General features: G+C 41.7%; 1 protein-coding gene across 1 annotated transcript in view; it reads right to left on the bottom strand.

The window, feature by feature from the left end:
* Window positions 1-21,544, bottom strand: part of NALCN (sodium leak channel, non-selective) — a 283,373-nt gene that overhangs the window by 196,939 nt on the left and 64,890 nt on the right. The window contains exons 7-9 of the mRNA XM_052650063.1: window positions 13,467-13,609; window positions 13,236-13,340; window positions 5,426-5,512 (exon numbers count right to left, since the gene is read on the bottom strand). Coding sequence (XP_052506023.1) covers window positions 5,426-5,512; window positions 13,236-13,340; window positions 13,467-13,609 — 335 coding nt within the window. The remainder of the gene's footprint in view (window positions 1-5,425; window positions 5,513-13,235; window positions 13,341-13,466; window positions 13,610-21,544) is intronic.

Consider the following 21,544-nt stretch of genomic DNA (forward strand, 5'->3'; position numbering starts at 1 on the left):
CTTGCAGATGGAACCTACATTCTCCTGGGCTCAGTCAGTTCTTGGAATTATCTGCCAATTCATGGGAAGTTTCATTAAGAAGACAGATATTTAAGGAGCACCTAAGGGGTCTTCCAAGGGGATCAAACCAATCCATCCTAATGGAAATCAGTCCTGAATATTCACTGGAAGGATTGATGCTGAAGCTGAAGCTCCAATATTTTGGCCACCTGAGGTAAAGGGCCAACTCAATGGAAAAGACCCTGATGTTGGGCAAGATTGAAGGCAGGAAGAGAAGGGGACGACAGAGGAGGAGATGGTTGGATGGCATCACCGACTTGATGGACATGAGTTTCGGTAAGCTCTGGGAGTTGGTGATGGACAGGGAAGCCTGGCATACTACAGTCCATGGGGTCCCGAAGAGTTGGACACGATCGAGTGACTGAACTGAACGGAAGGGGTCTTCCCTGGCAATCCAGTAGTTAAGACTCTGGGCTTCCACTGCCAGGGGCACAGGTTCGATCCCTGGCTGGGGAACTAAGATCCTGCATGCCGAGTGGCAAGGCCAAAAAAAGAAAGATCAAAAGCGTCTAGGATGTCTCTTTCTCTCTCTAAATACACATATCATACAATCTACCCCTCCTCCGATCTTCACCTTCAATGGAAATTTCCTCAAAAAGCATTAAAACCTCATAGTAACAATTTTGCTGCAGTTTGACCTACTTATGCTAAAAGCCTATCATCTCTGTTCTTTATAGAAGGAGGCACATGAGGGGGTGTTACCGGAGAGAAACTGAGCTCGGGCAGGCTAGGTCTCAGGCGTACTTTCATTTTCTTGTCACTGACTTTCTTCAAGATAACAGATCACTGGGTGTGTGTTGCAAGAAGACTCACAATGGTGCAGCCGCGTCTGTCAAACTGTCAGGAGGTGAAAACTCCCACCTGAGAGGTGGGAGAAAAATGGCTAGTCACAGCAGCCGCCTAGGAATGAAGTTCCAATTTAGCCACATTCTATTTATCATGCATTAGGGTTACTTCTTCAGGGCGGCCGTTGCTGATGCTAAAATCGAGTTTAAACAGCTAAGTGACTCTTTGATATGCAAAGAGTCCATTATAACTTTTCACTTTTCTGAGACTCACACTGAAAGACACACTTAAAGAAAATTTCTAAATGGTTTTGGCCACACCACATAGAAGAATTACATTATTGCCTCAATGCACGCAGCCATGCTAAGTCACTTCTGTTGTGTCCGATTCTTTGTGACCCTATGGACTGTAGACTTCCAGGCTCTTCTGTCCATGGGATTCTCCAGGCAAGGATACTAGGGTGGGTTGCCATGCCCCCAGGGGATCTGCCGACCTAGGGATCGAACTCACGCCTACCACTGAGTCACCTGGGAAGCCCCAGGAAAGCCCTGTGCTTTGCTTAAATGAACCAGTTGCTTGTATTCAATTCCCATGACCTCCTACATCTGGCCAATCTCTCTGTTTGGATAAAATTTCTCCCAGCTTCTGACTCCCCTTTGGATGTTTTCTGGTGAGTCTCTGTTGTTGTTGTTTTTTTTAAGATTTATTATTTCTTTGACTGCACCAGGTCTAAGCTGTTGCATGTTGGATCTAGTTCCCTGACCAGGGATTGAACCTGGGCCCCCTGCATTGGAAGCACAGAGTTTCAGTCCCTGGGTCCCCTAGGAAGTCCCCAGGTGAGTCTTTGAAACCCTTAAACAGGAGGTTACTAAACTCAGTCATAATCTGCCATATTGGGGCAATAAGCATTAAAAAAAAAAAAAAAAAAAAAAAAGGAAGCTAGTCTTTGCGGTGAGAAAACAGAAACAAATGCACGAACAGAAGCAAAGATGAGAAATCGTGTAAGCGTAGTCCCCCGGCAGGCCTGGCTATACTCACAGTAAGCGCTCCCTGAGACCATATGGTCTGATCCTTGCAACCAAACAATTCTTGACTAGAACATACATACTCACTGAATTTTTCACCAGCCAAGGAGGACGTATTACCCACCATGTACAGAAATACGCTCAAGGTTATATGCTAAGTAGCATAGTTGAAATATCTCCACCTTCAAAACCTATTCTCTAACTGGCTACAACGGGGTGGTTTGTTCGCCCTCAGGAAAGGTGCTGTCCTGAGTATTACATCATAGGAAAGATGCTGTCTTGGGTATTACATCATAGAACAAAGTAAGGACGTCTGCAGCTGGGAGGCAGGCTGAGAGGTTACGTGAGTGGTCCTGTGCTGGAGACCGTCGCAGCACAAACAGAAACAGATTCGCAAATATTTCCTCTCATCATCTGAGGGCTACTTTTACTTGTTTGTTAGTGTCATGAGTTTTACAGTTTTATTCTTACATTTCGATCTGTGATCCACTCTGAATTAATTTTTGTGTATCAGACAGGGGTCCAAATTCATTCCTCCGCATGTGGATATTCAGTTGTCCTAGTACTATTAGTTGAAAAAACTATTTTTTCCCCTATTGAATAGTTTTGGTACCCTGTCAAAAATCAACTGACGTATATATGGTTACACAACTCTTTCAATGTGATAAAGGTCACTGAATCTTGCATTTTAAATTGGTGAATTTTATAGCTATCCAAATCATATCTCAATTTTTAAAAAAAGGTCAGTTGTAAAAATAATTTTTATTCAACATTAATAAAAACTAAAAAAGAAAAAAAATTAAAAATGGAAGGAAATCAGGAATGGGGTTTGGCTTATTCACATTCCCCATCACTTCTAGCCATCTTGTTCCCGTAACCAGGACCTAAGGCAGGGAAAGGGGTGACCCCAGACAAGGAGCCTCTCAGCAGAGTGCAGGGAAGTGGGGAAAGACAGACAGAAAGACACTCCAGGCAGGATGGAGCGGGGGCGGGGCAGTGTGTTAGTGGGTGGTTCAGATGGAAAATTTCCTGTTTCCTAGTTTTAGACGACGATAATCATTAGTAAAAGCTGAGTGTTTCACAACCATTGTACCTTCAATACTTATTCTTGACTTATTTTTCTTTCTCTTTAATAAGTGAATTAAGAATTCATTCATTTTTCACCCAGAAGTAGAAGTGTGCTCTTTCTCTTTAGTCACAGTCTCGTCATGCCCGATATAAACAGGTGACCCCCGGGCCATCACGCTTTTCATTCGTATTCTTTCAAATCGACTCCTCCTGGACCAAACATGGGGCCTGATCAGGACCCCATGTGGGATGCTGAGCTGAAGGGAGCCTCATCCCGAAGAGTCTGCCTTCATTCTCCGTTGTCTCAAACCACACGTATCATCATTCATACAATTTACCAGGCGTGCCGCAACACCCACCCAGGGCTGTCTCCTTCTCCCCAGTGCCACACCCACGCCCGGCTGGTCTGAGGTCCGTCCCCTCCTCCACCGACCTTGCTGCTCAGTGCCGTAACCCCCACCACACCTCCTTGCCCGCTAACTCTTGCCCGCTCAAATCTTCGCAGTGCAGAGGCTGGGCCTCCCGATTCCAGACGGCAGCCTTGAAGCATCCATTAACACACAGTGACTAGACTTTCAAGCGATGCCTCTGGGACACAGAAGACACTGATTTGGCTTTCCTAGCAGCCCGATTGTTTGTTTCTGTTACAAATTAGTGTCTTCCTTGGCACCTTTCTCTCAGCTGGAGAGAGCATGGGACAGGGAACCAGAAGGCTAGGCACGAGGCCTGGCGTCTCCATGTTGGTTGAGGTCAAGGGACTCAGGTGGCGATCTGGGTCTCCACTTCCTCCTCTGTGGAGGCCAGTAGGTGATGCCAATCTTTCCACAGCACAGGGCTGTACTGGCCTCACCATTAGTCATTCCCTGCCCCATTCCCTTGGTCTTGGTTTAAATACTGCGACATCCACTGAGTCCGAGGAGCAAGGACTGCAAATGACCTGGGCCCACAGCACGCCCTGCTACTTCTTCAGAGCACCCATCATTCCTGGGATTGCTAGCTCAATGCTGTGCCTTCCCAGGAGGCGCTAGTGGCAAAGACTCTGTCAATACAGGAGACATAAGAGATGCGAGTTCAATGCCCGGGTCCGGAAGACACCTTGGAGAAAGGCATGGCTACCCATTTTAGTATTCTTGCCTGGAAAATTCCATGGACAGAGAAGTCTGGAGGGCTAGAGTCCATGGGGCCCCAAAGAGTGGGACATTCAATGCTGGTTTTTCTCCTCACTCCCTGTAGGACCCTGTAAGCTCCATGAAGAGAGAGGCTGTGCTCGTCATGTTCAGGACTATCTTTGTGTCAGTAAATATCATCTGGTGGATTCATGAATCTTGTAAGTGAAAGTACTCTTTAGGCAAGAAGCTGCCGTTACTACAGTGGTTGTTATTATTGTTATTACTGTAGTAATAGCAGTAGTAGCGGTAGTTATGGTGGTTTAGAAGCTAAGTCGTGGCTGAGTCTTGAGACCCCATGGACTGTAGCCCGCCAGGCTCCTCTGTCCATGGGATTCTCCAGGCAAGAGTACCAAAGTGGGCTGCCATTTCCTTCTCCAGGGGGTCTTCCCGACCCAGGGATTGAACCCAGGTCTCCTGTGCTGCGGAGATTCTTTACCAACTGAGCCACGGGGGAATATAAACTGAATTATTTGCAGCACTGTCACCATCAAATATACGACAGAAAGAGAAGTGCAGGATGGTATTTAATAGTATCGATATTCTTCATAAACTATTCCTCTTTTTCTGATCCGTCCTTTTAATGGATAGAAACAAAAATAAATTTGTGATTAAACTGCCATATAAGTAAAGCCTACAGTAATGGTCCAGAGGACAGTATTTTGCTTCTTAATTGTCAATCCTTGAAATGTACCGGACCCCACCTGGAGAAAGACCCAGAGGAAAGACAGAAGATGTGTTCTCACCGTGGAGCAGGTAATAAACCCTTCCCCATATCATGGGTGAAAGCGCGTTAGTCGCTCAGTCGTGTCCAACTCTTTGCGACTCCGTGGACTGTAGCCTGCCAGGCTCCTCTGTCTGTGGAATTCTCCAAGCAAGAATACTGGAGTGGGTTGCCATGCCCTCCTCCAGGGATCTTTCCGACCCACCCTTCTCACATCACATTGCTTAGAAAGCTTAGAGACAAAGCAGGGAAGACTGTATGTTACAGTTCCTTCCCAGGAACACGGCGAGGCACCCACGTAAGCGAAATATGATCTTGACTGCCCCTTCCCTCCAAATAACTCAGGCCTTTGGAGAAGAAAAGTCTTATAAGATTCAGTACCACTGGTCTATTACCTGTGTGCATGCGTTCACCGGAAAGTTACCAAATCCCTAGTGTGTATCTAAAGAGATGCTAGATCCTGGGGGTACAGGATGGAGCAAAATACTGCCCACAAACTTGGGCAGGTCTAGAGCTTGGAGTGCTATGGGTTTCCCTGTATAAAATAAGCCAAAGACTTTTGTGGGGTGAGTTTTAGAAATGGCGTTGTTCCGCACCTGGAGGCAGGCTGGGGCGCGTCCCTGGGGCTTGTTGACATCCACGGCTACCAGCTGCCACCCGCCAGCAGCGTCTTCATGAAACATCTTCAAGACAAAGAGGGAGATGAGTCAGAAACACTTCCAAGGGAACATCGAGAACTCTAACTTTGACTCCAGCTTTTTACATTCTTATGTTATCAAAGATTTGTCTTCTTACACTTTTATATTTACAGCATGAGTCACTCCAGTGATGTTCATTTTAACACTGCAAACTTGAGTGCACAATAATAGTAAGGATAATGGCTTGCATTAATTGAGCACTTGCTATGTATCTGGTCCTTTCTGCCTTGAATATGCTCTGCATAGAATTACTCAAATATTCTTCTCCGTAAGACTTTACAGTAGGTATCTTATTCCCATTATGTTAGTTATTATATATTAGATCTCAGAGAAAATGATAATTAGAATACCAAAGCATGACCTGCTTTAACAAAAAATGGCAAATTTTTATCTTTATTTAATGGACAGTTCTCACTGAACCAAAAGAAAAACATTCTCAGGATAAATAAGAAATGTGCATGTAGCCTAGAGGAAGAGAGGAGGGCTGTTTTAATGGTAGGAGAATGACAAAGCACTTAAAAGTCTTTGTGAAATCAGTTTACATAGGCCACAACCAATCTGCTCAGCAAAAACTTTATGTACACATTTATGAAGGGAAGAAGTAGTTTTTTTTTAATCTTAAAAGACATACATGATGAAATTCAGGATTGTACAGGATACTAAAATTTGACAGTCATTGAACTTGCTGGATGTGTAGGTTACCTAACTTACACTGCAATACCTCAAAATTTAGTTATCTATCAATAATGCACTAAGCTGGAAGGCATTTACCACTTATAAGTATTTTCCTACTAATATATATTTTCTTTTCAGTTCCTTAAGCGGGCATGTGCGAGAGTGGTGGAATAGGGTGGGGAATTATGGCTCTTTATTTTTTAAGAAAAGTCACAACTACAAGCACTCACTGTTTTATTCCTGTCCGAGTTCACTATTTCACACATGTAAACACTTTCTTTGCCATATTCATGCCTTCCTGTTACTCTGATCCTGTGATCATAAGGGTAATTACTGACGGAAACATGAGATGATGCCAAGATCCCATTACCTAGGATTTATAACTTCAAACCCCTGGTAACAGAGGTGGTAGATCATTTTTTTTTTCCCCATGAGGCATGCAGGATGGTAGATCTCCCACCAGGGATCAAACCCAGGCCCCCTGCAGTGGAAGCACTTAGTCTTAACCACTGACCTGCCATGAAAGTCCTCATATATGTATTTTAAAAATGACAAAGTGGAGGTGTACCTTTACACAAAGGTTCTCTGATTCAAGGTCCCAATTACAAATGATTTTTTTCTGCTGTACATTTACAGGATTTTGATTCCCTTTAGAATGAGTCTTAAAAGGTATGCTTAGTGACAGAATCAAGCACAGGCATCACAAATAGGCTCATTCTCAGAATACATACATTGGGTGACATGCAAACATGTATAAGAGCCTTTTAAAATACCTGTCAAATGTCTGGAAGTCTCCTTGAAGGAGAAAAGACAAAAGCGATCGTGCCAGTCACTAGGTGGGAACTCTCTGTATAAGCATTCTCTTCTCTTATCAGGGGACAAAAAAATCCCTGGGGCACACATTTGCTTTCATCAGCAGCAGACTAATTTTCTGTGTTAAATTATTTTTTTTTCCCAGTCAACCAAAATCAAATGAATCAATTTTTAGTGAAAGTGTTCTCTCAAGGTCACTTTTTTGTATGACACAAAGTGAAGAAAATGCAAATATGGTCAATTTCTCATTGGTTCTCTGAATACACAACATGGTTAATATAACAGTAGCTACATGAGGTACACATGTAACAACAGTGTGTTATCCAGGGCCATAAACCCTATGGAACTGAAGCTCCTAGGGGAGTATGGCAGGGACTGCCAGTTGTCACTCCATATCTGTTCTCCTTGTCTTCCAAAGTAAGAAAATTTTATGACCATCAAAAGAAAAAAAAGAAGAAGAACTAATTCTTTTTCATTTTTGAAGCTCATCTTGAATCATGTAATTATACACTATCCATGAAATGCAAACTGAAACTTTCTGTTTTTTCCCTTCCTGCTCACTGGAATATTGATGTAAGGGTTAGCACTACAGCAGCCATTTTAGACTAGGAGGCAATTTTGGAAATGGAAGTTTTGAAAGGTGGAGCAAAAAGGTGGAAGGATTCTGTATCTGTAGAACACAGACAACCATAACAACCCTTGAATGACATACTCCAACTTTACATGAGAGAGAAAGGAACTCTATTTTACATGAGCCACTTTTTGAGGCTTTTTGTCCCTTGTGGCTGAAACTAACAACACAAGTGGCTTCAGTTTGAATTTTCAATGAGTCGGTTCATTGTAAAGACATAAAATGTTCCCCTCAAATTATATTATTAATACAGGCTTACTATTAAATCTTCAAAATATGTATGAGCTGTAAAAAAATTGTAAACGCATTCTCCAGAGACCATCACCCCTAACATTTTAGAGTTAACCCTCCTGGTATTTTGCCCACACAAATGTACATACAAACATGAGAACTTTCTATTGCATTAATATGTTATTTGAATATTTCCATATCAATAAAGTTCAGTCATGACTTAGTGGTATTCATTTATTCTAATTTTATAATTTAAAATCAATAATTTATTGCTAGAGTTAATCTCCCTCTCCGTCTCTCTCTCTTTTTTTTTTTGTTTACCAAAATGCTTCCATAAACATTCTCAAATGTATATCTTTGAGCATTGTTCAGAATTTTTTTAGGATAAATTACTAGAAGTGCAATCTCTTTGTCAAATAGTTCATATGTTTTTAAGGCTTCTGATACATACTGCCAAACTGTTTTGTAAAAAGGATGCTCCAATTTATAGTGTTAGTAATACTGTATGAAAGTAGCCTTTTCTCCACCTTTCATCCAACAAGAAAACTTTGTTTTTTTAAGAGAAGAGATGCCAGAAAAAAAGATAGTGCATTGACAGCAGGGGCCGTATTGACTAAATTAAAAGGAGGTAGGATCTCAGTGGGCAAAACTGAGTGGGGAAAAAAAAAGACCCTTAAGGCCGAGGAAGCTGGTTTTGAGTGCCAGTTCCACCATGCGCCAGGTACGTAATATTGGATCAGATAATTAACTTTCCAATCCTTGTCTTTTTTAATCTGCAAAGCAGAGACAATAACAGTACCCACTTCACAACATAATCATGAAAATTAGATAAGATGCCTTTAAAGTCAACAGGGCAGTCCATGTTGTGATTTACTGTGGCAGTGTATGAATTAATGGAATATTACCAATGAGCACTCTGCTCTTGGTACAATCACATGGGGATCCACGGAGATTTCAGTCTTGAGAATCACCTCATGCTTATCTGTTTGCAACTGTTTGCTAGGGTCTTATAAAGCGCCACTTGATTTAGCTAAGAAATTTGCTTTGGGGCGTGTTCTAGTTGAGGCAGAATATCAGCAGCAGCAACAACAATAACAGATTATTTAATGGTAGGTGGAAGAGAATGAATCTTGGTAACAGGAATAATCACTAGCAACTGAATTACAATTCCAAACCCAAGACATATATACACATTTGTTAATGAAAAGAAAATTCAAAATTTATTTTGAAATTCACATGCTCTTTGGATTCTTTCAAAACCAATCATCTTATTAAAAAAAGGAATAGTCATTATCACACAAAATGAGGGTAGACACTTGACTTGATTTTGTTATTAAATAATATATTCCATGACTCAGGGTTACAAAACACAATTCTCATTTATGGCTTCCTGTGATGAATGTATTATTCCATGACTATAGTTTCTTATTAGAAGGAGCTCACTATTGTACCTCCTACAATAGCCCTTCCCAGAAACTGCTTTCACTAAATTGCTTTTTCACATATTTTAATGATGTATATTCATGTGGAAACCAATGGTCTTAGAACGCAGTAAACACATTTTTACTAAAGTGTTGTCTTGGAACATAATGTGGTACAAAGTCTTTTGATAGAGAATTTCTTTTCATTTTTGATCACATGCCTTTTCGTCTATGCCTTTCAGCCTTTTAATCTGAGCTACATATTTACACAGAAGTTGTTCAGGTATGGAGGAACCCATATTCTGAGAATGCTCACAGACCTACAAAGGAGGAAGAATCCCTGTGTCCTTGAATCAACCCCATCCTTATCAGTCTTCCATCTTCTTCAGAAAACAGCAAGTCAGAGACAATGACAGACCCAGGAATGATTGCTGTCTTTAGACAGTAAGAGTATTTATTTACGTGACCTTGTGACCTTGTGGCTTCCCTGGTGGCTCAGATGGTAAAACGTCTGCCTGCAATATGGGAGACCCGGGTTTGATCCCTGGGTCAGTAAGATCCTCTGGAGAAGGAAATGGCAACACATTCCAGTACCCTTGCCTGGAAAATCCCATGGACAGAGGAGACTGGTATGCTATGGTCCATGGGGTTGCAAAAGAGTCAGACATGCCTGAGCGACTTCAGTTTTCCAACATGACCTTACTGGGCCATGCTTTGTATATAAAAGTTGGGTGCGTTTTGATAGGCAGAGGCTGTTTTGTGTCTCTCATCACATACAACATAGCCTTTCGGGGCCCTACAGTTTGGTAGTTCTTTCATTTCTAAGCTCGTCCCTATCATGAACCAGCCTAAATCACAGGACCCTGCGACTGACAACAGATATCCGAGATGAAGTGTTTAAGGATGGGCGTGCAACTCTGGACTGGGGATACGTGGTGCTCAGGACATGGTCCACTAGTACATCAGCCCATCCCGACATCCAATTCTGGGCCAACACCTGCTACGGACCTGTGGCATGGCGTCAGCCCCGCTACTGTGGGCTGACACAGGGGACGATGGCTTCCTGGATGTATGAATCTCTTGCACTTTAGCCCAACACATAACTGAGCAAGTAGCAACAGTGATCCGTGTCTAATAACTACAGGTGCCAGAGACACCCCTCCCCATCGGAGTTCAGGCAAACTACTGATTACTAATCCGAAAATTTCCACATTATTTGCCCTTTGTTTTCCTGCGTCCTGCTCTATTATGGTCTCCACAAGATCGTTGGCATTAATTTTTCTGTAATTTGTTTCTGTGCTGTGACTTGGAGGGAAGTTGCTTTGTTATTTTAAAGAAAACATTCTCATCACTAATTCTCGTTTGCCTCTGAACAGCCTGTATCACAGCCAATTCCCATCGAACCTCCTAAGATGTTGGAAAGCCCCTACTTTATCCTGTTAATGTGTATAATTTCCCTTTCTACAAACACAGACCTGGGAAAGTCCAGGGACTTAGAAATGTCACTGAGTCCACCAGGCCTGGGATGCTCTTCGCCCTTGTATGAGGATGACTTACAGAGAACAACTGCAGACGACCTACATGCTAGAGGAAGGTGAGAACTGGCTTCATTTCAGAAAGGCTGTGTGCTTCACAATACACAACCATTTTCATTTTATTTCCTGAAAGCCCATCTGCTTTATTAGAATTAAACTTCCGATTTTGTTTTAAACCAGCTAATGGGAGGTCCTTAGGCACAAAGTTGTGTCAGATTTTACAAATGTAATAGAATCATAGCAGATGACATCTCTCCCTTCCACACATACAAAAGCATCTGGATCACTTGCTGAGGGGCTGGGGAGGGGCTGGGCAGGGCTTGTGGCCTGTTGCCAGGCACCCCAAGTGGTGGTTTACCAGAGAGGCTGCTGCAGGAGCTTTCGGTTGCCTAGCAACCGGGTCCTCAGCCACAGCATTTTTCTTAATGAAGGTTTTTCACAATTCTCCGTGTGATTACCTCTGTCGAATACCTAGACGCATTACCTCTAAATTACTGGCTTATGCCTCCTGATTAAGGGCAATTTTGCATCCAAGCAATTTTGTACAACTGTGTTCACAGTCCCTCCACATTTCACTTCCTGGGAAAACTGCTGGCTGATTTGGCATTTCCAAACACCACTTTTCCAGCTGTGGTTTGACAAGTAAGAGTTACTTAATGAGCATTATGTGGTTTGAAGGACGTTTTAGGTCCTTGGGAATATCAAATGTGGATTCTGTGTGGAGTTCATAACTGTATATTACACTTCATTCCCAAAGTCTGTTCTGGAAAACACACCTTCATGAGGGTGTCACTCTACTTAAAAGACAAGCCAGCAATGCACTTGGTCCTGTATAATTTCTCATAGTTCATTTAAAAAAAGAGAGCAGAAATATGTGGTGGACTCGTTGAATGTTTTCCTACATGCCATTTGTGATATAACCCAGGTGATACCTATAAAAATCTTTCATGGACGTTTGAATAGCAGTTTGACAAAACTGAAAAATATTAATACTATTTCATCTATAAGGAATTGGTTAGACTATTCGAACTTTCACAAAATTACAAAGATGCTGCATAAGGCTTTTCCAAAGATGAGCATGTTTAATAGCATTTTTGCTGTTAGCTGTTACACATAATTATTCTATTATTTTTGTTACTTTTGCACTTCTCCTTAATTTTATTCCTCTTCTTCCCCATCTCCACCCCAGTGAGCCACTATCCTGAATTCTTTTCTTTAAAATTTTAATACATAGTCACAAATATAATTATTTTTAAAAATAAAATATTATTTAAAGTAATAATTATACAATTATTAAAAGTTCAATTTGGAGATTTTCAAAGCAAAATTTTTACCTTGAATCTTTAAGAGACATCTTTGTCTTAGTAGACCTGTATTTATATTCACAAACTTAAACTTATCTTAAAATTTAATGTTAAGTTAATAGTTATGAGGCATAAAAGCATTTCATCCTCAATTTAGGAATTTTTATTTTCTTTCTTTTTTTATAAAGATTCATACCAGAAAAAAGATATTTATAAATCTATTCTTCCTTTCTAATTATAAATAAACAAATACACAAAACAAAGCCAAAAATAAAAACAAAGAATTTTATCTGAATTACCCTTTTATGTAATAAATGCCATGCTATTTTTATATAACACGGTCACTTCCAATTTCTTAGAAGCATAGGGGAAACCTTCCGAACATTCAGTAATTCCTCAAAATTCACAGGCAAGCATTTGAATTGAGGGGTCTTTTTCATAATTTATTCTATTATAATTGCTTCGTTCTGAATGAAATAAATTTTCTAGTCAGCAATTCTAATCCTTTACATACGGGCCATTATATTGGTTTGCAAATATATGGATATTTATAAAAATGAGAAATTCTACAGTTGCTACACTTGTATTTTTTCCTTTGGCTGTGCCAAGTCTTAGTTGCAGCATGCAAATTCTTAGATGTAACACGTATCTAGTTCTCTGACCAGGGAATGAACCTGGACCCCCTGCATTGGGAGTATTAAATCCTAGCCACTGGACCACCAGGGAAGTCTGTCCAGTTGCTGTATTTTATCTGCAAGCCCTTTGAGGACATGTGAAGGCAGAATCAAATCAAAAGTACCTAATAAATGTGATGATAAGCCTGATTGTGTATCAAACATACCCCTGGAACTGTTAAAAACATAGGTGCCATCACCCCCAGGGTCTGATTTGGTTCTTCTAGGTTTGGGCCTTTGCATCTGTAAGTTTAAGCAGCTCCCTCAGTGAGTCTGGCCGCCAAAGCCCATGATAAGAGGGGTTTCTCAAGTTCCATCAATTCCCAAGGGTGGTGCGGAGGGACACGCCCAGTTCGAGTGAATGACGTCATCATCTCCGAGTGACGCCATCCTCTCCGAGTGACGTCATCACCCCAGTAGGTACCTGCGTGGTGGCTGTGGAAGTAGTGCTGCTTCTCGACCCCCACATCTGTTGAAACTGCACCCTGATTTCTGCAAATGTTTCTATGATGACAGCGATGAACACGTTCTGCAAGAAAACGAGAGACCACATTTACCAAAGGCTGGGCAAGAGGGAGGGAGGACCATCTAAACCAAAAGATCTGCAGAAACTGTCAGAAAACATAGACCTGATGAGGAGGAACTGCGCGAGTACCTTAACCAGCCAGGCCAGGAAGAAGATCAGGGTGATGAAGTAGAAGTAGGAACGCCAGCGAGGAAAGCTGTCGATGGCTCGGTACATGAGGAACACCCAGCCTTCCTGGGAAGCGGCCTCGTACACAGTGAAGATGCTGGTTCCTGCCCAGACAGAGGGAGGGGGAGGGTGGCTGAGTTGGGGTGGACTTTTGAAATGAGAAGACATTTTTCAGAAAAACAATATTTATCCATGATCATTTTATCAATGACAAAAGTGCTTCTAAAGGGACTCAAATCACATGCAACGTTTTATTGTTCTTGTTCCTAAGGATTTCTCTTTTTACTTGAAGTAACGCTGCTTTACAATGTTGTGTTATTAACCATTTCTACTGTTCAGCAAAGTGAATCAGCTATTCCTATACATATATCTCCTCTTTCTTTTTGGATTTCCTTCCCAGTTAGGTCACCATAGAGTCTTGAATAAAGTCCCCTGTGCTACACAGTAGGTTCTCATTCAGTTCAGTTCAGTCGCTCAGTCCTGTCCAACTCTTTGAGAACCCATGAACTGCAGCACGCCAGGCCTCCCTGTGCATCACCAGCACCCTGAGTCCACCCAAACCCGTGTCCATGGAGTCGATGATGCCATCCAACCATCTCATCCTCTGTCGTCCCCTTCTCCTCCTGCCCTCAATCTTTCCCAGCATCAGGATCTTTTCCAATGAGTTAGCTCTTCGCATCAGGTGTCCAAAGTACTGGAGTTTCAGCTTCAACATCAGTCTTCCAATGAACACCCAGGACTGATTTCCTTTAGGGTGGACTGTGGATCTCCTTGCAGTCCAAGGGATTCTCAAGAGTCTCCTCCAACACCACAGTTCAAAAGCCCTAATTCTTCAGCACTCAGCTTTTTTTATAGTCCAAATCTCTACATGACTACTGGAAAAACCATAGCCTTAACTAGAGATGGACCTTTGTTGGAAAAGTAATGTCTCTGCTTTTTAATATGCTGTCTAGGTTGGTCATAACTTTCCATCCAAGCAGTAAGCGTCTTTTAATTTCATTGCTGCAATCACCATCTGCAGTGATTTTGGAGACCAGAAAAATAAAGTCAGCCACTGTTTCCACTGTTTCCCCATCTATCTGCCATGAAGTGATGGGACCAGATGCCACAAAGCTAGTGGAGGTGATGGAATTCCAGTTGAGTTATTTCAAATCCTCAAAGATGATGCTGTGAAAGTGCTGCACTCAATATGCCAGCAAATCTGGAAAACTCAGCAGTGGCCACAGGACTGGAAAAGGTCAGTTTTCATTCCAATCCCAAAGAAAGGCAACGTCAAAGAATGCTCAAACTACCACACAATTGCACTCATCTCACATGCTAGTAAAGTAACGCTTAAAATTCTCCAAGCCAGGCTCCAGCAATACGTGAACCGTGAACTTCCAGATGTTCAAGCTGGTTTTAGAAAAGGCAGAGCAACCAGAGATCAAATTGCCAACATCTGCTGGATCATGGAAAAAGCAAGAGAGTTCTAGAAAAACATCTATTTCTGCTTTATTGACTATGCCAAAGCCTTTGACTGTGTGGATCACAATGAACTGTGGAAAATTCTGAAAGAGATGGGAATACCAGACCACCTGACATGCCTCTTGAGAAATCTGTATGCAGGTCAGGAAACAACAGTTAGAACTGGACATGGAACAACAGACTGGTTCCAAATAGGAAAAGGAGTATGTCAAGGCTGTATATTGTCACCCTGCTTATTTAACTTCTATGCAGAGTACATCATGAGAAACGCTGGGTTGGAGGAAGCACAAGCTGGAATCAAGATTGCTGGGAGAAATACCAATAACCTCAGATATGCAGATGACACCACCCTTATGGCAGAAAGTGAAGAGGAACTAAAAAGCCTCCTGATGAAAGTGAAGGAGGAGCGTGAAAAAGTTGGCTTAAAGCTCAACATTCAGAGAACTAAAGTTCTCATTAGCTGTCTATGTTATACGGAGTACCAATAGTGTTATTCTTGGGATTTTGATAAAGTTGTTTCTGAGTCAAGCCAGGGCAATTTTAATATCTCTAGCAATGAAATAATTTTAGGCTATAGCATCTGCTGTAACAATGTGGATAACAAAAACTAGCATTCAAGTCAAGTAAATATATAATAAAGAAAGGATGTGTACCATATACACTTGCCACTTGGGGTTTAACACTCTTAGGTGCTATAGTTTTAAGTGAAATGAAGTAAATTGGAAAACTGGGTTTCATTTGAAATCATGTTCTCATAGGACGAACTAAAGTAACCAAAAATTCATGTAATGGAGCCCATCTTTGGTTTCCATGGTGTTTACTGAACACCAAAACATAAGGTGGTAAATCACTAAATAGGACTTTGTATTTTCAGGGAGAATTCTCTCATTGAAAATACTCCTAACAATGCAAAGAAGGGCAAGGGAACAATATGTGGGCAGATTTTTGGAGGTATGATTAAGAGGAAAGTCAGTATTTAATCCTCACGGCATTATGAGTACCTGTCATTATGTCCCTGTTTTGAAGATGGGAGAGAGAAAGCACATAAAGTATAGGGAATCTATCTAAGGCACAGAGAATAAGTAGGGGGACTTGAATTAACCCAGTCGTTCTGGAACGGGGACCTGCATGTTTGTGAGGCAATTAATTCTCTCTCCTGCTACCCTTTCTGCACCTTGGTCTTCCCATCTATAAAACCAAAAGACAGTAAGACAAATATAATATAGGTAAACATTTTCACCTCAACAAATTCCACTCTATAAATGAATTAAATTATTAAAGGACATAAAACCAATATCCACCCATACGTGGGCTCATGACCCAGAAATTGAAAACTAAAAGGCACGTACAACCAAATGTCCAAATTAAGACAGAGGTTACTAACGTTGGCTGATGCCTGACAGCCTCTCTGGGTCTGTGCGTGCAGGAAGAAGAATCAGCGCATCAGCGAATTCCAAAGCACCCAGAACAGCAGAAAAGTGTAGCAGCAAATGGGGACAAATAAGTAACAAGGATTAAAAGGAGAAAAGTACTCATTTGGTACAACCTTGCCTCACTAGTAAAACCACTTTATCAGTTACCTCACCATTCGCACCACTAAAGCTTTGAGATGAGATCAAAGGCCATAAAAAAAAGCATCTGTATATTTACATATATTCTCTAAGTTAAACTTTGTTATAAGTCATTAAGATTCGTACTTGAAATGTATTTCTTCAGAGAGAGAATTTCTAAACGCCCAAGTGCTAAATATAGAATCCTTCTAGAAAAGGGGAGTTGAAAGCTTTAACTACAGGATTCACAAATGGAAAAGAAGTGTTGACAAGACTGATGCTGACACGGGCAGGAAAGTTTAGGCGTTAAGGAGAGCAGTTCCAAGGATGCTGAGCCCACAGGCCAACGAAAACACTCCCCGCCTCTGGAGCTGGGCAATTTCCACAGAGGCTAGAGCTTAGAGCGGCAGAGCAGAGGTCACGACTGTCACGCCCCTGCCTTTGAAGAGCAGAGATTTGAGATCAAAAGAGCTCGGGGGAAATTTATTTTCCATTAGTTGATTAAAAAACAGAAGAAAACTGTGCTGAGCCACAGTGAGCATGCAGCGACCTTCCTTAGCATTCAAATCGTCCGCTCTTCTAACCCGTGTCGCCCTCCTGGGCCTCAGGCTCTGCCCATGAAGGTGTCTGTGGGTCACCACTAACACACGGGATAAATGTTACTTTGTAGCTTTTGCAATTTTCTCCAAAAGCAAGCAAAACATATCATGCGAGAAATGTGGTTTCTTCCAGAGTGTGTGAGCTTCATCACCCACTTTTGAAAGATCTATTGGAAAGTACATTCAAAAGAAATCAAGGCCAAAAGGGCAAGACTTCATGTAATTCTTAGGGAGTTGACAGTTATGACATTAGAATTTCACAATAGTCCAAAATTAGAACCAAGTATTTGGAGGAAATACTGAGGCTTTCTTGTCTTCGAATTTGGGGGAACTTTCACATTTCTGCATTATCATGATAAGCAAGGGAAATAAGAATGAACTTTAAGGTAAGGTTGGTCCGTCTACCTCAAAAGAGCCACAATAGTTAGAATTTCTTTTTTTTTTTAATTAAAAAAATATTATTTGTTTTATCTTTATATTTTGGCCATGCCACAAAGCTTGCAAAATCTCAGTTTTCCAACCAGGGACTGAACTTGAGCCATAGCAGTGAGTGTTCATTGGAAGGACTGATGCTGAAGCTCTAATACTTTGGCCACTTGTTGTGAAGAGCTGACTTACTGGAAAAGACCCTGATGCTGGGAAAGATTGAAGGCAAAAGGAGAGAGCAGTGGCAGAGGATGAAGCAGATGGCATCACCGACTCAACTGACATGAATTTGAGCAAACTTTGGGATATAGTGGAGGACAGGAGAGCCTGGGGTGCTGTAGTCCGTGGAGTCGCAGAGTCGGACACAACTTAGCAACTGAACAACAGCCACACAGCAGTGAAAGTGCTGAATCCCAACCACTAGACCACCAGGGAACTCCCTGTTTCATTTTTGAATAAAACTGAACTAGTAAATAAACACAAGTACAAAAGACCAACCAAGACTGGAATGAGATCATCTGACTTACTTTTTTTTTTCAGTGGCATGTTAAAATCTGATTCAAGTCTAAGTGGGATGGAAGAAAGACATCTGAGTGATACTGACCAAATATAATTTACAATAAATGTGATAAATATAAATAACATATGATTTTCACTAAAAATAGTTATTTGTGTTATGATAAACATAAAGTTTCTATAACTTACACAAGACTTAAGCAGGGTGAAAATAGACAGCCTTGATGTACTCCTTTCCCAATTTCGAACCAGTCTGCTGTATAGATAGTAACTGAAGTAGGTAGGCCTTTAGTACCAGGCTTTACGATAACCTGGCAAGAATTTAGGCTGTGCTCTGTCAAAGCCTTCAGTTTCCTTCAGTGTCTTGGTTTCTGCCTTTCCTGCTGTCTTTAGATTTCCCCCTAAATTTCTCCTAAGCAGACTCCGTGTCTTGCAGCTAGGTAGTAATCCAGTTATTAACATTATTTTGGACCCCTGTTACTGTGATGATACAGTGTTGGCGAGGGAAAACGTTCTATAATCTTATGATTAAATCTCAGGGGTTCTGACCTTCAGAAGAATTCCTTAGCCTTTTTGGTCTCGGTTTGTGTGATACAGAGAGGCTGGAGGGGGCTCTGGTCATCTGCCTGCCCTCCTCTGAGGCCAGATGAGGCTCTGAGGAAGCAGACGTCCTCTAGGACATGACTTTGTCATGAAGAACAGAGGGCTGTGGGCTTATTTCGAAATGGTCACTGTTTCTCTCCCCTGCATGAAGCATATGGGATTTTTTCCTCTGATCATCACCTTAAGAACTAGGTATGTCTTCTGCAGGTAAACGCACGAAAGCCTTGGGTCCGCCTAAACATGGGGGGATTTTTCAACTCCTAATCTAGTCCACGTTCAGCCTCCAGCAATTACTCAACTCTAGTTTAAGTATCTCTGGCACCATGGCTTCTGCCCCTGGGGAGCAATGATTCTCCATATTTGCTGTCTCTCCAGATTGCAAGGCATGAATGTGCCCTGCAAACTCAACTCTCCGTTAGATCTAAGAGCACGGCTGACTTTCAGAATTGCTGGTATTCAGTTTGTTTAACTTTTCTCTTCTTGTGAGAGCAGGATTGATAACTGCTAAGCTCTTCACAGTCAAAGGTTTTGGCATAGTCAAGAAAGCAGAAATAGATGATTTTCTCAAACTCTCTAGCTTTTTCCATGATCCAGTGGATGTTAGCAATTTGATCTCTGGTTGCTCTGCCTTTTCTAAAACCAGCTTGAACATCTGGAAGTTCACGGTTCACATATTGCTGAAGCCTGGCTTGGAGAATTTTGAGCATTACTTTACTAGCATGTGAGATGAGTGCAACTGTGCAGTAGTTTGAGCATTCTTTGGCATTGCCTTTCTTTGGGATTGGAATGAAAACTGACCTTTTCCAGTCCTGTGGCCACTGCTGAGTTTTCCAAATTTGCTGGCATATTGAGTGCAGCACTTTCACAGCATCATCTTTGAGGATTTGAAATAACTCAACTGGAATTCCATCACCTCCACTAGCTTTGTTCGTAGTGATGCTTTCTAAGGCCCACTTGACTTCACATTCCAGGATGTCTGGCTCTAAGTGAGTGATCATACCATCATGATTATCTTGGTCGTGAAGATCTTTTTTGTACAGTTCTTCTGTGTATTCTTGCCACCTCTTCTTAATATCTTCTGCTTCTGTTAGGTCCATACCATTTTTGTCCTTTATCGAGCCCATCTTTGCATGAAATGTGCCCTTGGTATCTCTAATTTTCTTGAAGAGATCTCTAGTCTTTCCCATTCTGTTGTTTTCCTCTATTTCTTTGTATTGATCACTGAGGAAGGCTTTCTTATCTCTTCTTGCTATTCTTTGGAACTCTGCATTCAGATGTTTATATCTTTCCTTTCCTCCTTTGCTTTTCACTTCTCTTCTTTTCACAGTTATTTGTAAGGCCTTCCCAGACAGCTATTTTGCTTTTTTGCATTTCTTTTCCATGGGGATGGTCTTGATCCCTGTCTCCTGTACAATGTCAGGAAGCTCAGTCCATAGTTCATCAGGCACTCTATCTATCAGATCTAGTCCCTTAAATCTATTTCTCACTTCCACTGTATAATCATAAGGGATTTGATTTAGGTCATACCTGAATGGTCTAGTGGTTTTCCTACTTTCTTCAAGTCTGAATTTGACAATAAACTGTGGAAAATTCTTCAAGAGATGGGAATACCAGACCACCTGACCTGCCTCTTGAGAAACCTATATGCAGGTCAGGAAGCAACAATTAGAACTGGACATGGAACAACAAACTGGTTCCAAATAGGAAAAGGAGTATGTCAAGGCTGTATATTGTCACCCTGCTTATTTAACTTCTATGCAGAGTACATCATGAGAAACACTGGGCTGGAAGAAGCACAAGCTGGAATCAAGATGGCTGGGAGAAATATCAATAACCTCAGATATGCAGATGACACCACCCTTATGGCAGAAGGTGAAGAGGAACTAAAAAGCCTCTTGATGAAAGTGAAAGAAGAGAGTGAAAAAGTTGGCTTAAAACTCAACATTCAGAAAACGAAGATCATGGCATCTGGTCCCATCACTCCATGGGAAATAGATGGGGAAACAGTGGAAACAGTGTCAGACTTTATTTTTGGGGGCTCCAAAATCACTGCACATGGTGACTGCAGCCATGAAATTAAAAGACGCTTACTCCTTGAAAGAAAAGTTATGACCAACCTAGATAGCATATTCAAAAGCAGAGATATTACTTTGCCAACTAAGGTCCCTCTAGTCAAGGCCAGGGTTTTTCCAGTGGTCATGTATGGGTGTGAGTGTTGGACTGTGAAGAAAACTGAGCACCGAAGAATTGATGCTTTTGAACTGTGGTGTTGGAGAAGACTCTTGAGAGTCCCTTGGACTGCAAGGAGATCCAACCGGTCCATTCTGAAGGAGATCAGCCTTGGGATTTCTTTGGAAGGAATGATGCTAAAGCTGAAACTCCAGTACTTTGGCCACGTCATGCTAAGCGTTGATTCATTGGAAAAGACTGATGCTGGGAGGGATTGAGGGCAGGAGGAAGAGGGGACGACAGAGGATGAGATGGTTGGATGGCATCTCTGACTCAATGGATGTGAGTTTGAGTGAACTCTGGGAGATGATGATGGACAGGGAGGCCTGGTATGCTATGATTCATGGGGTCGCAAAGAGTCAGACATGACTGAGCGACTGAACTGAACTGAAGCTCTTCACATGTTAAAGCAGAAACCAGAAGCCATTAAATAACTTCTTTTTGGTTTAAGGTATGGATCAGATATAGCATGGACAAATCAGCATGTCTGGTTAAAATGAGAATTCTAAATTAACGCACAAAGGCATGATTCTCTGTTCACATGTAGCCTGTTAGTCACTCAGTCATGTCCAATTCTTTGTGACCCCATGGACTGCAGCCTGCCCGGGTTCTCTGTCCATAGGATTTTCCAGCAAGAATACTGGACTGGGTT

Source organism: Budorcas taxicolor, chromosome 12 (assembly GCF_023091745.1).
Source record: "Budorcas taxicolor isolate Tak-1 chromosome 12, Takin1.1, whole genome shotgun sequence".
Classification (NCBI taxonomy): Eukaryota; Metazoa; Chordata; class Mammalia; order Artiodactyla; family Bovidae; genus Budorcas; species Budorcas taxicolor.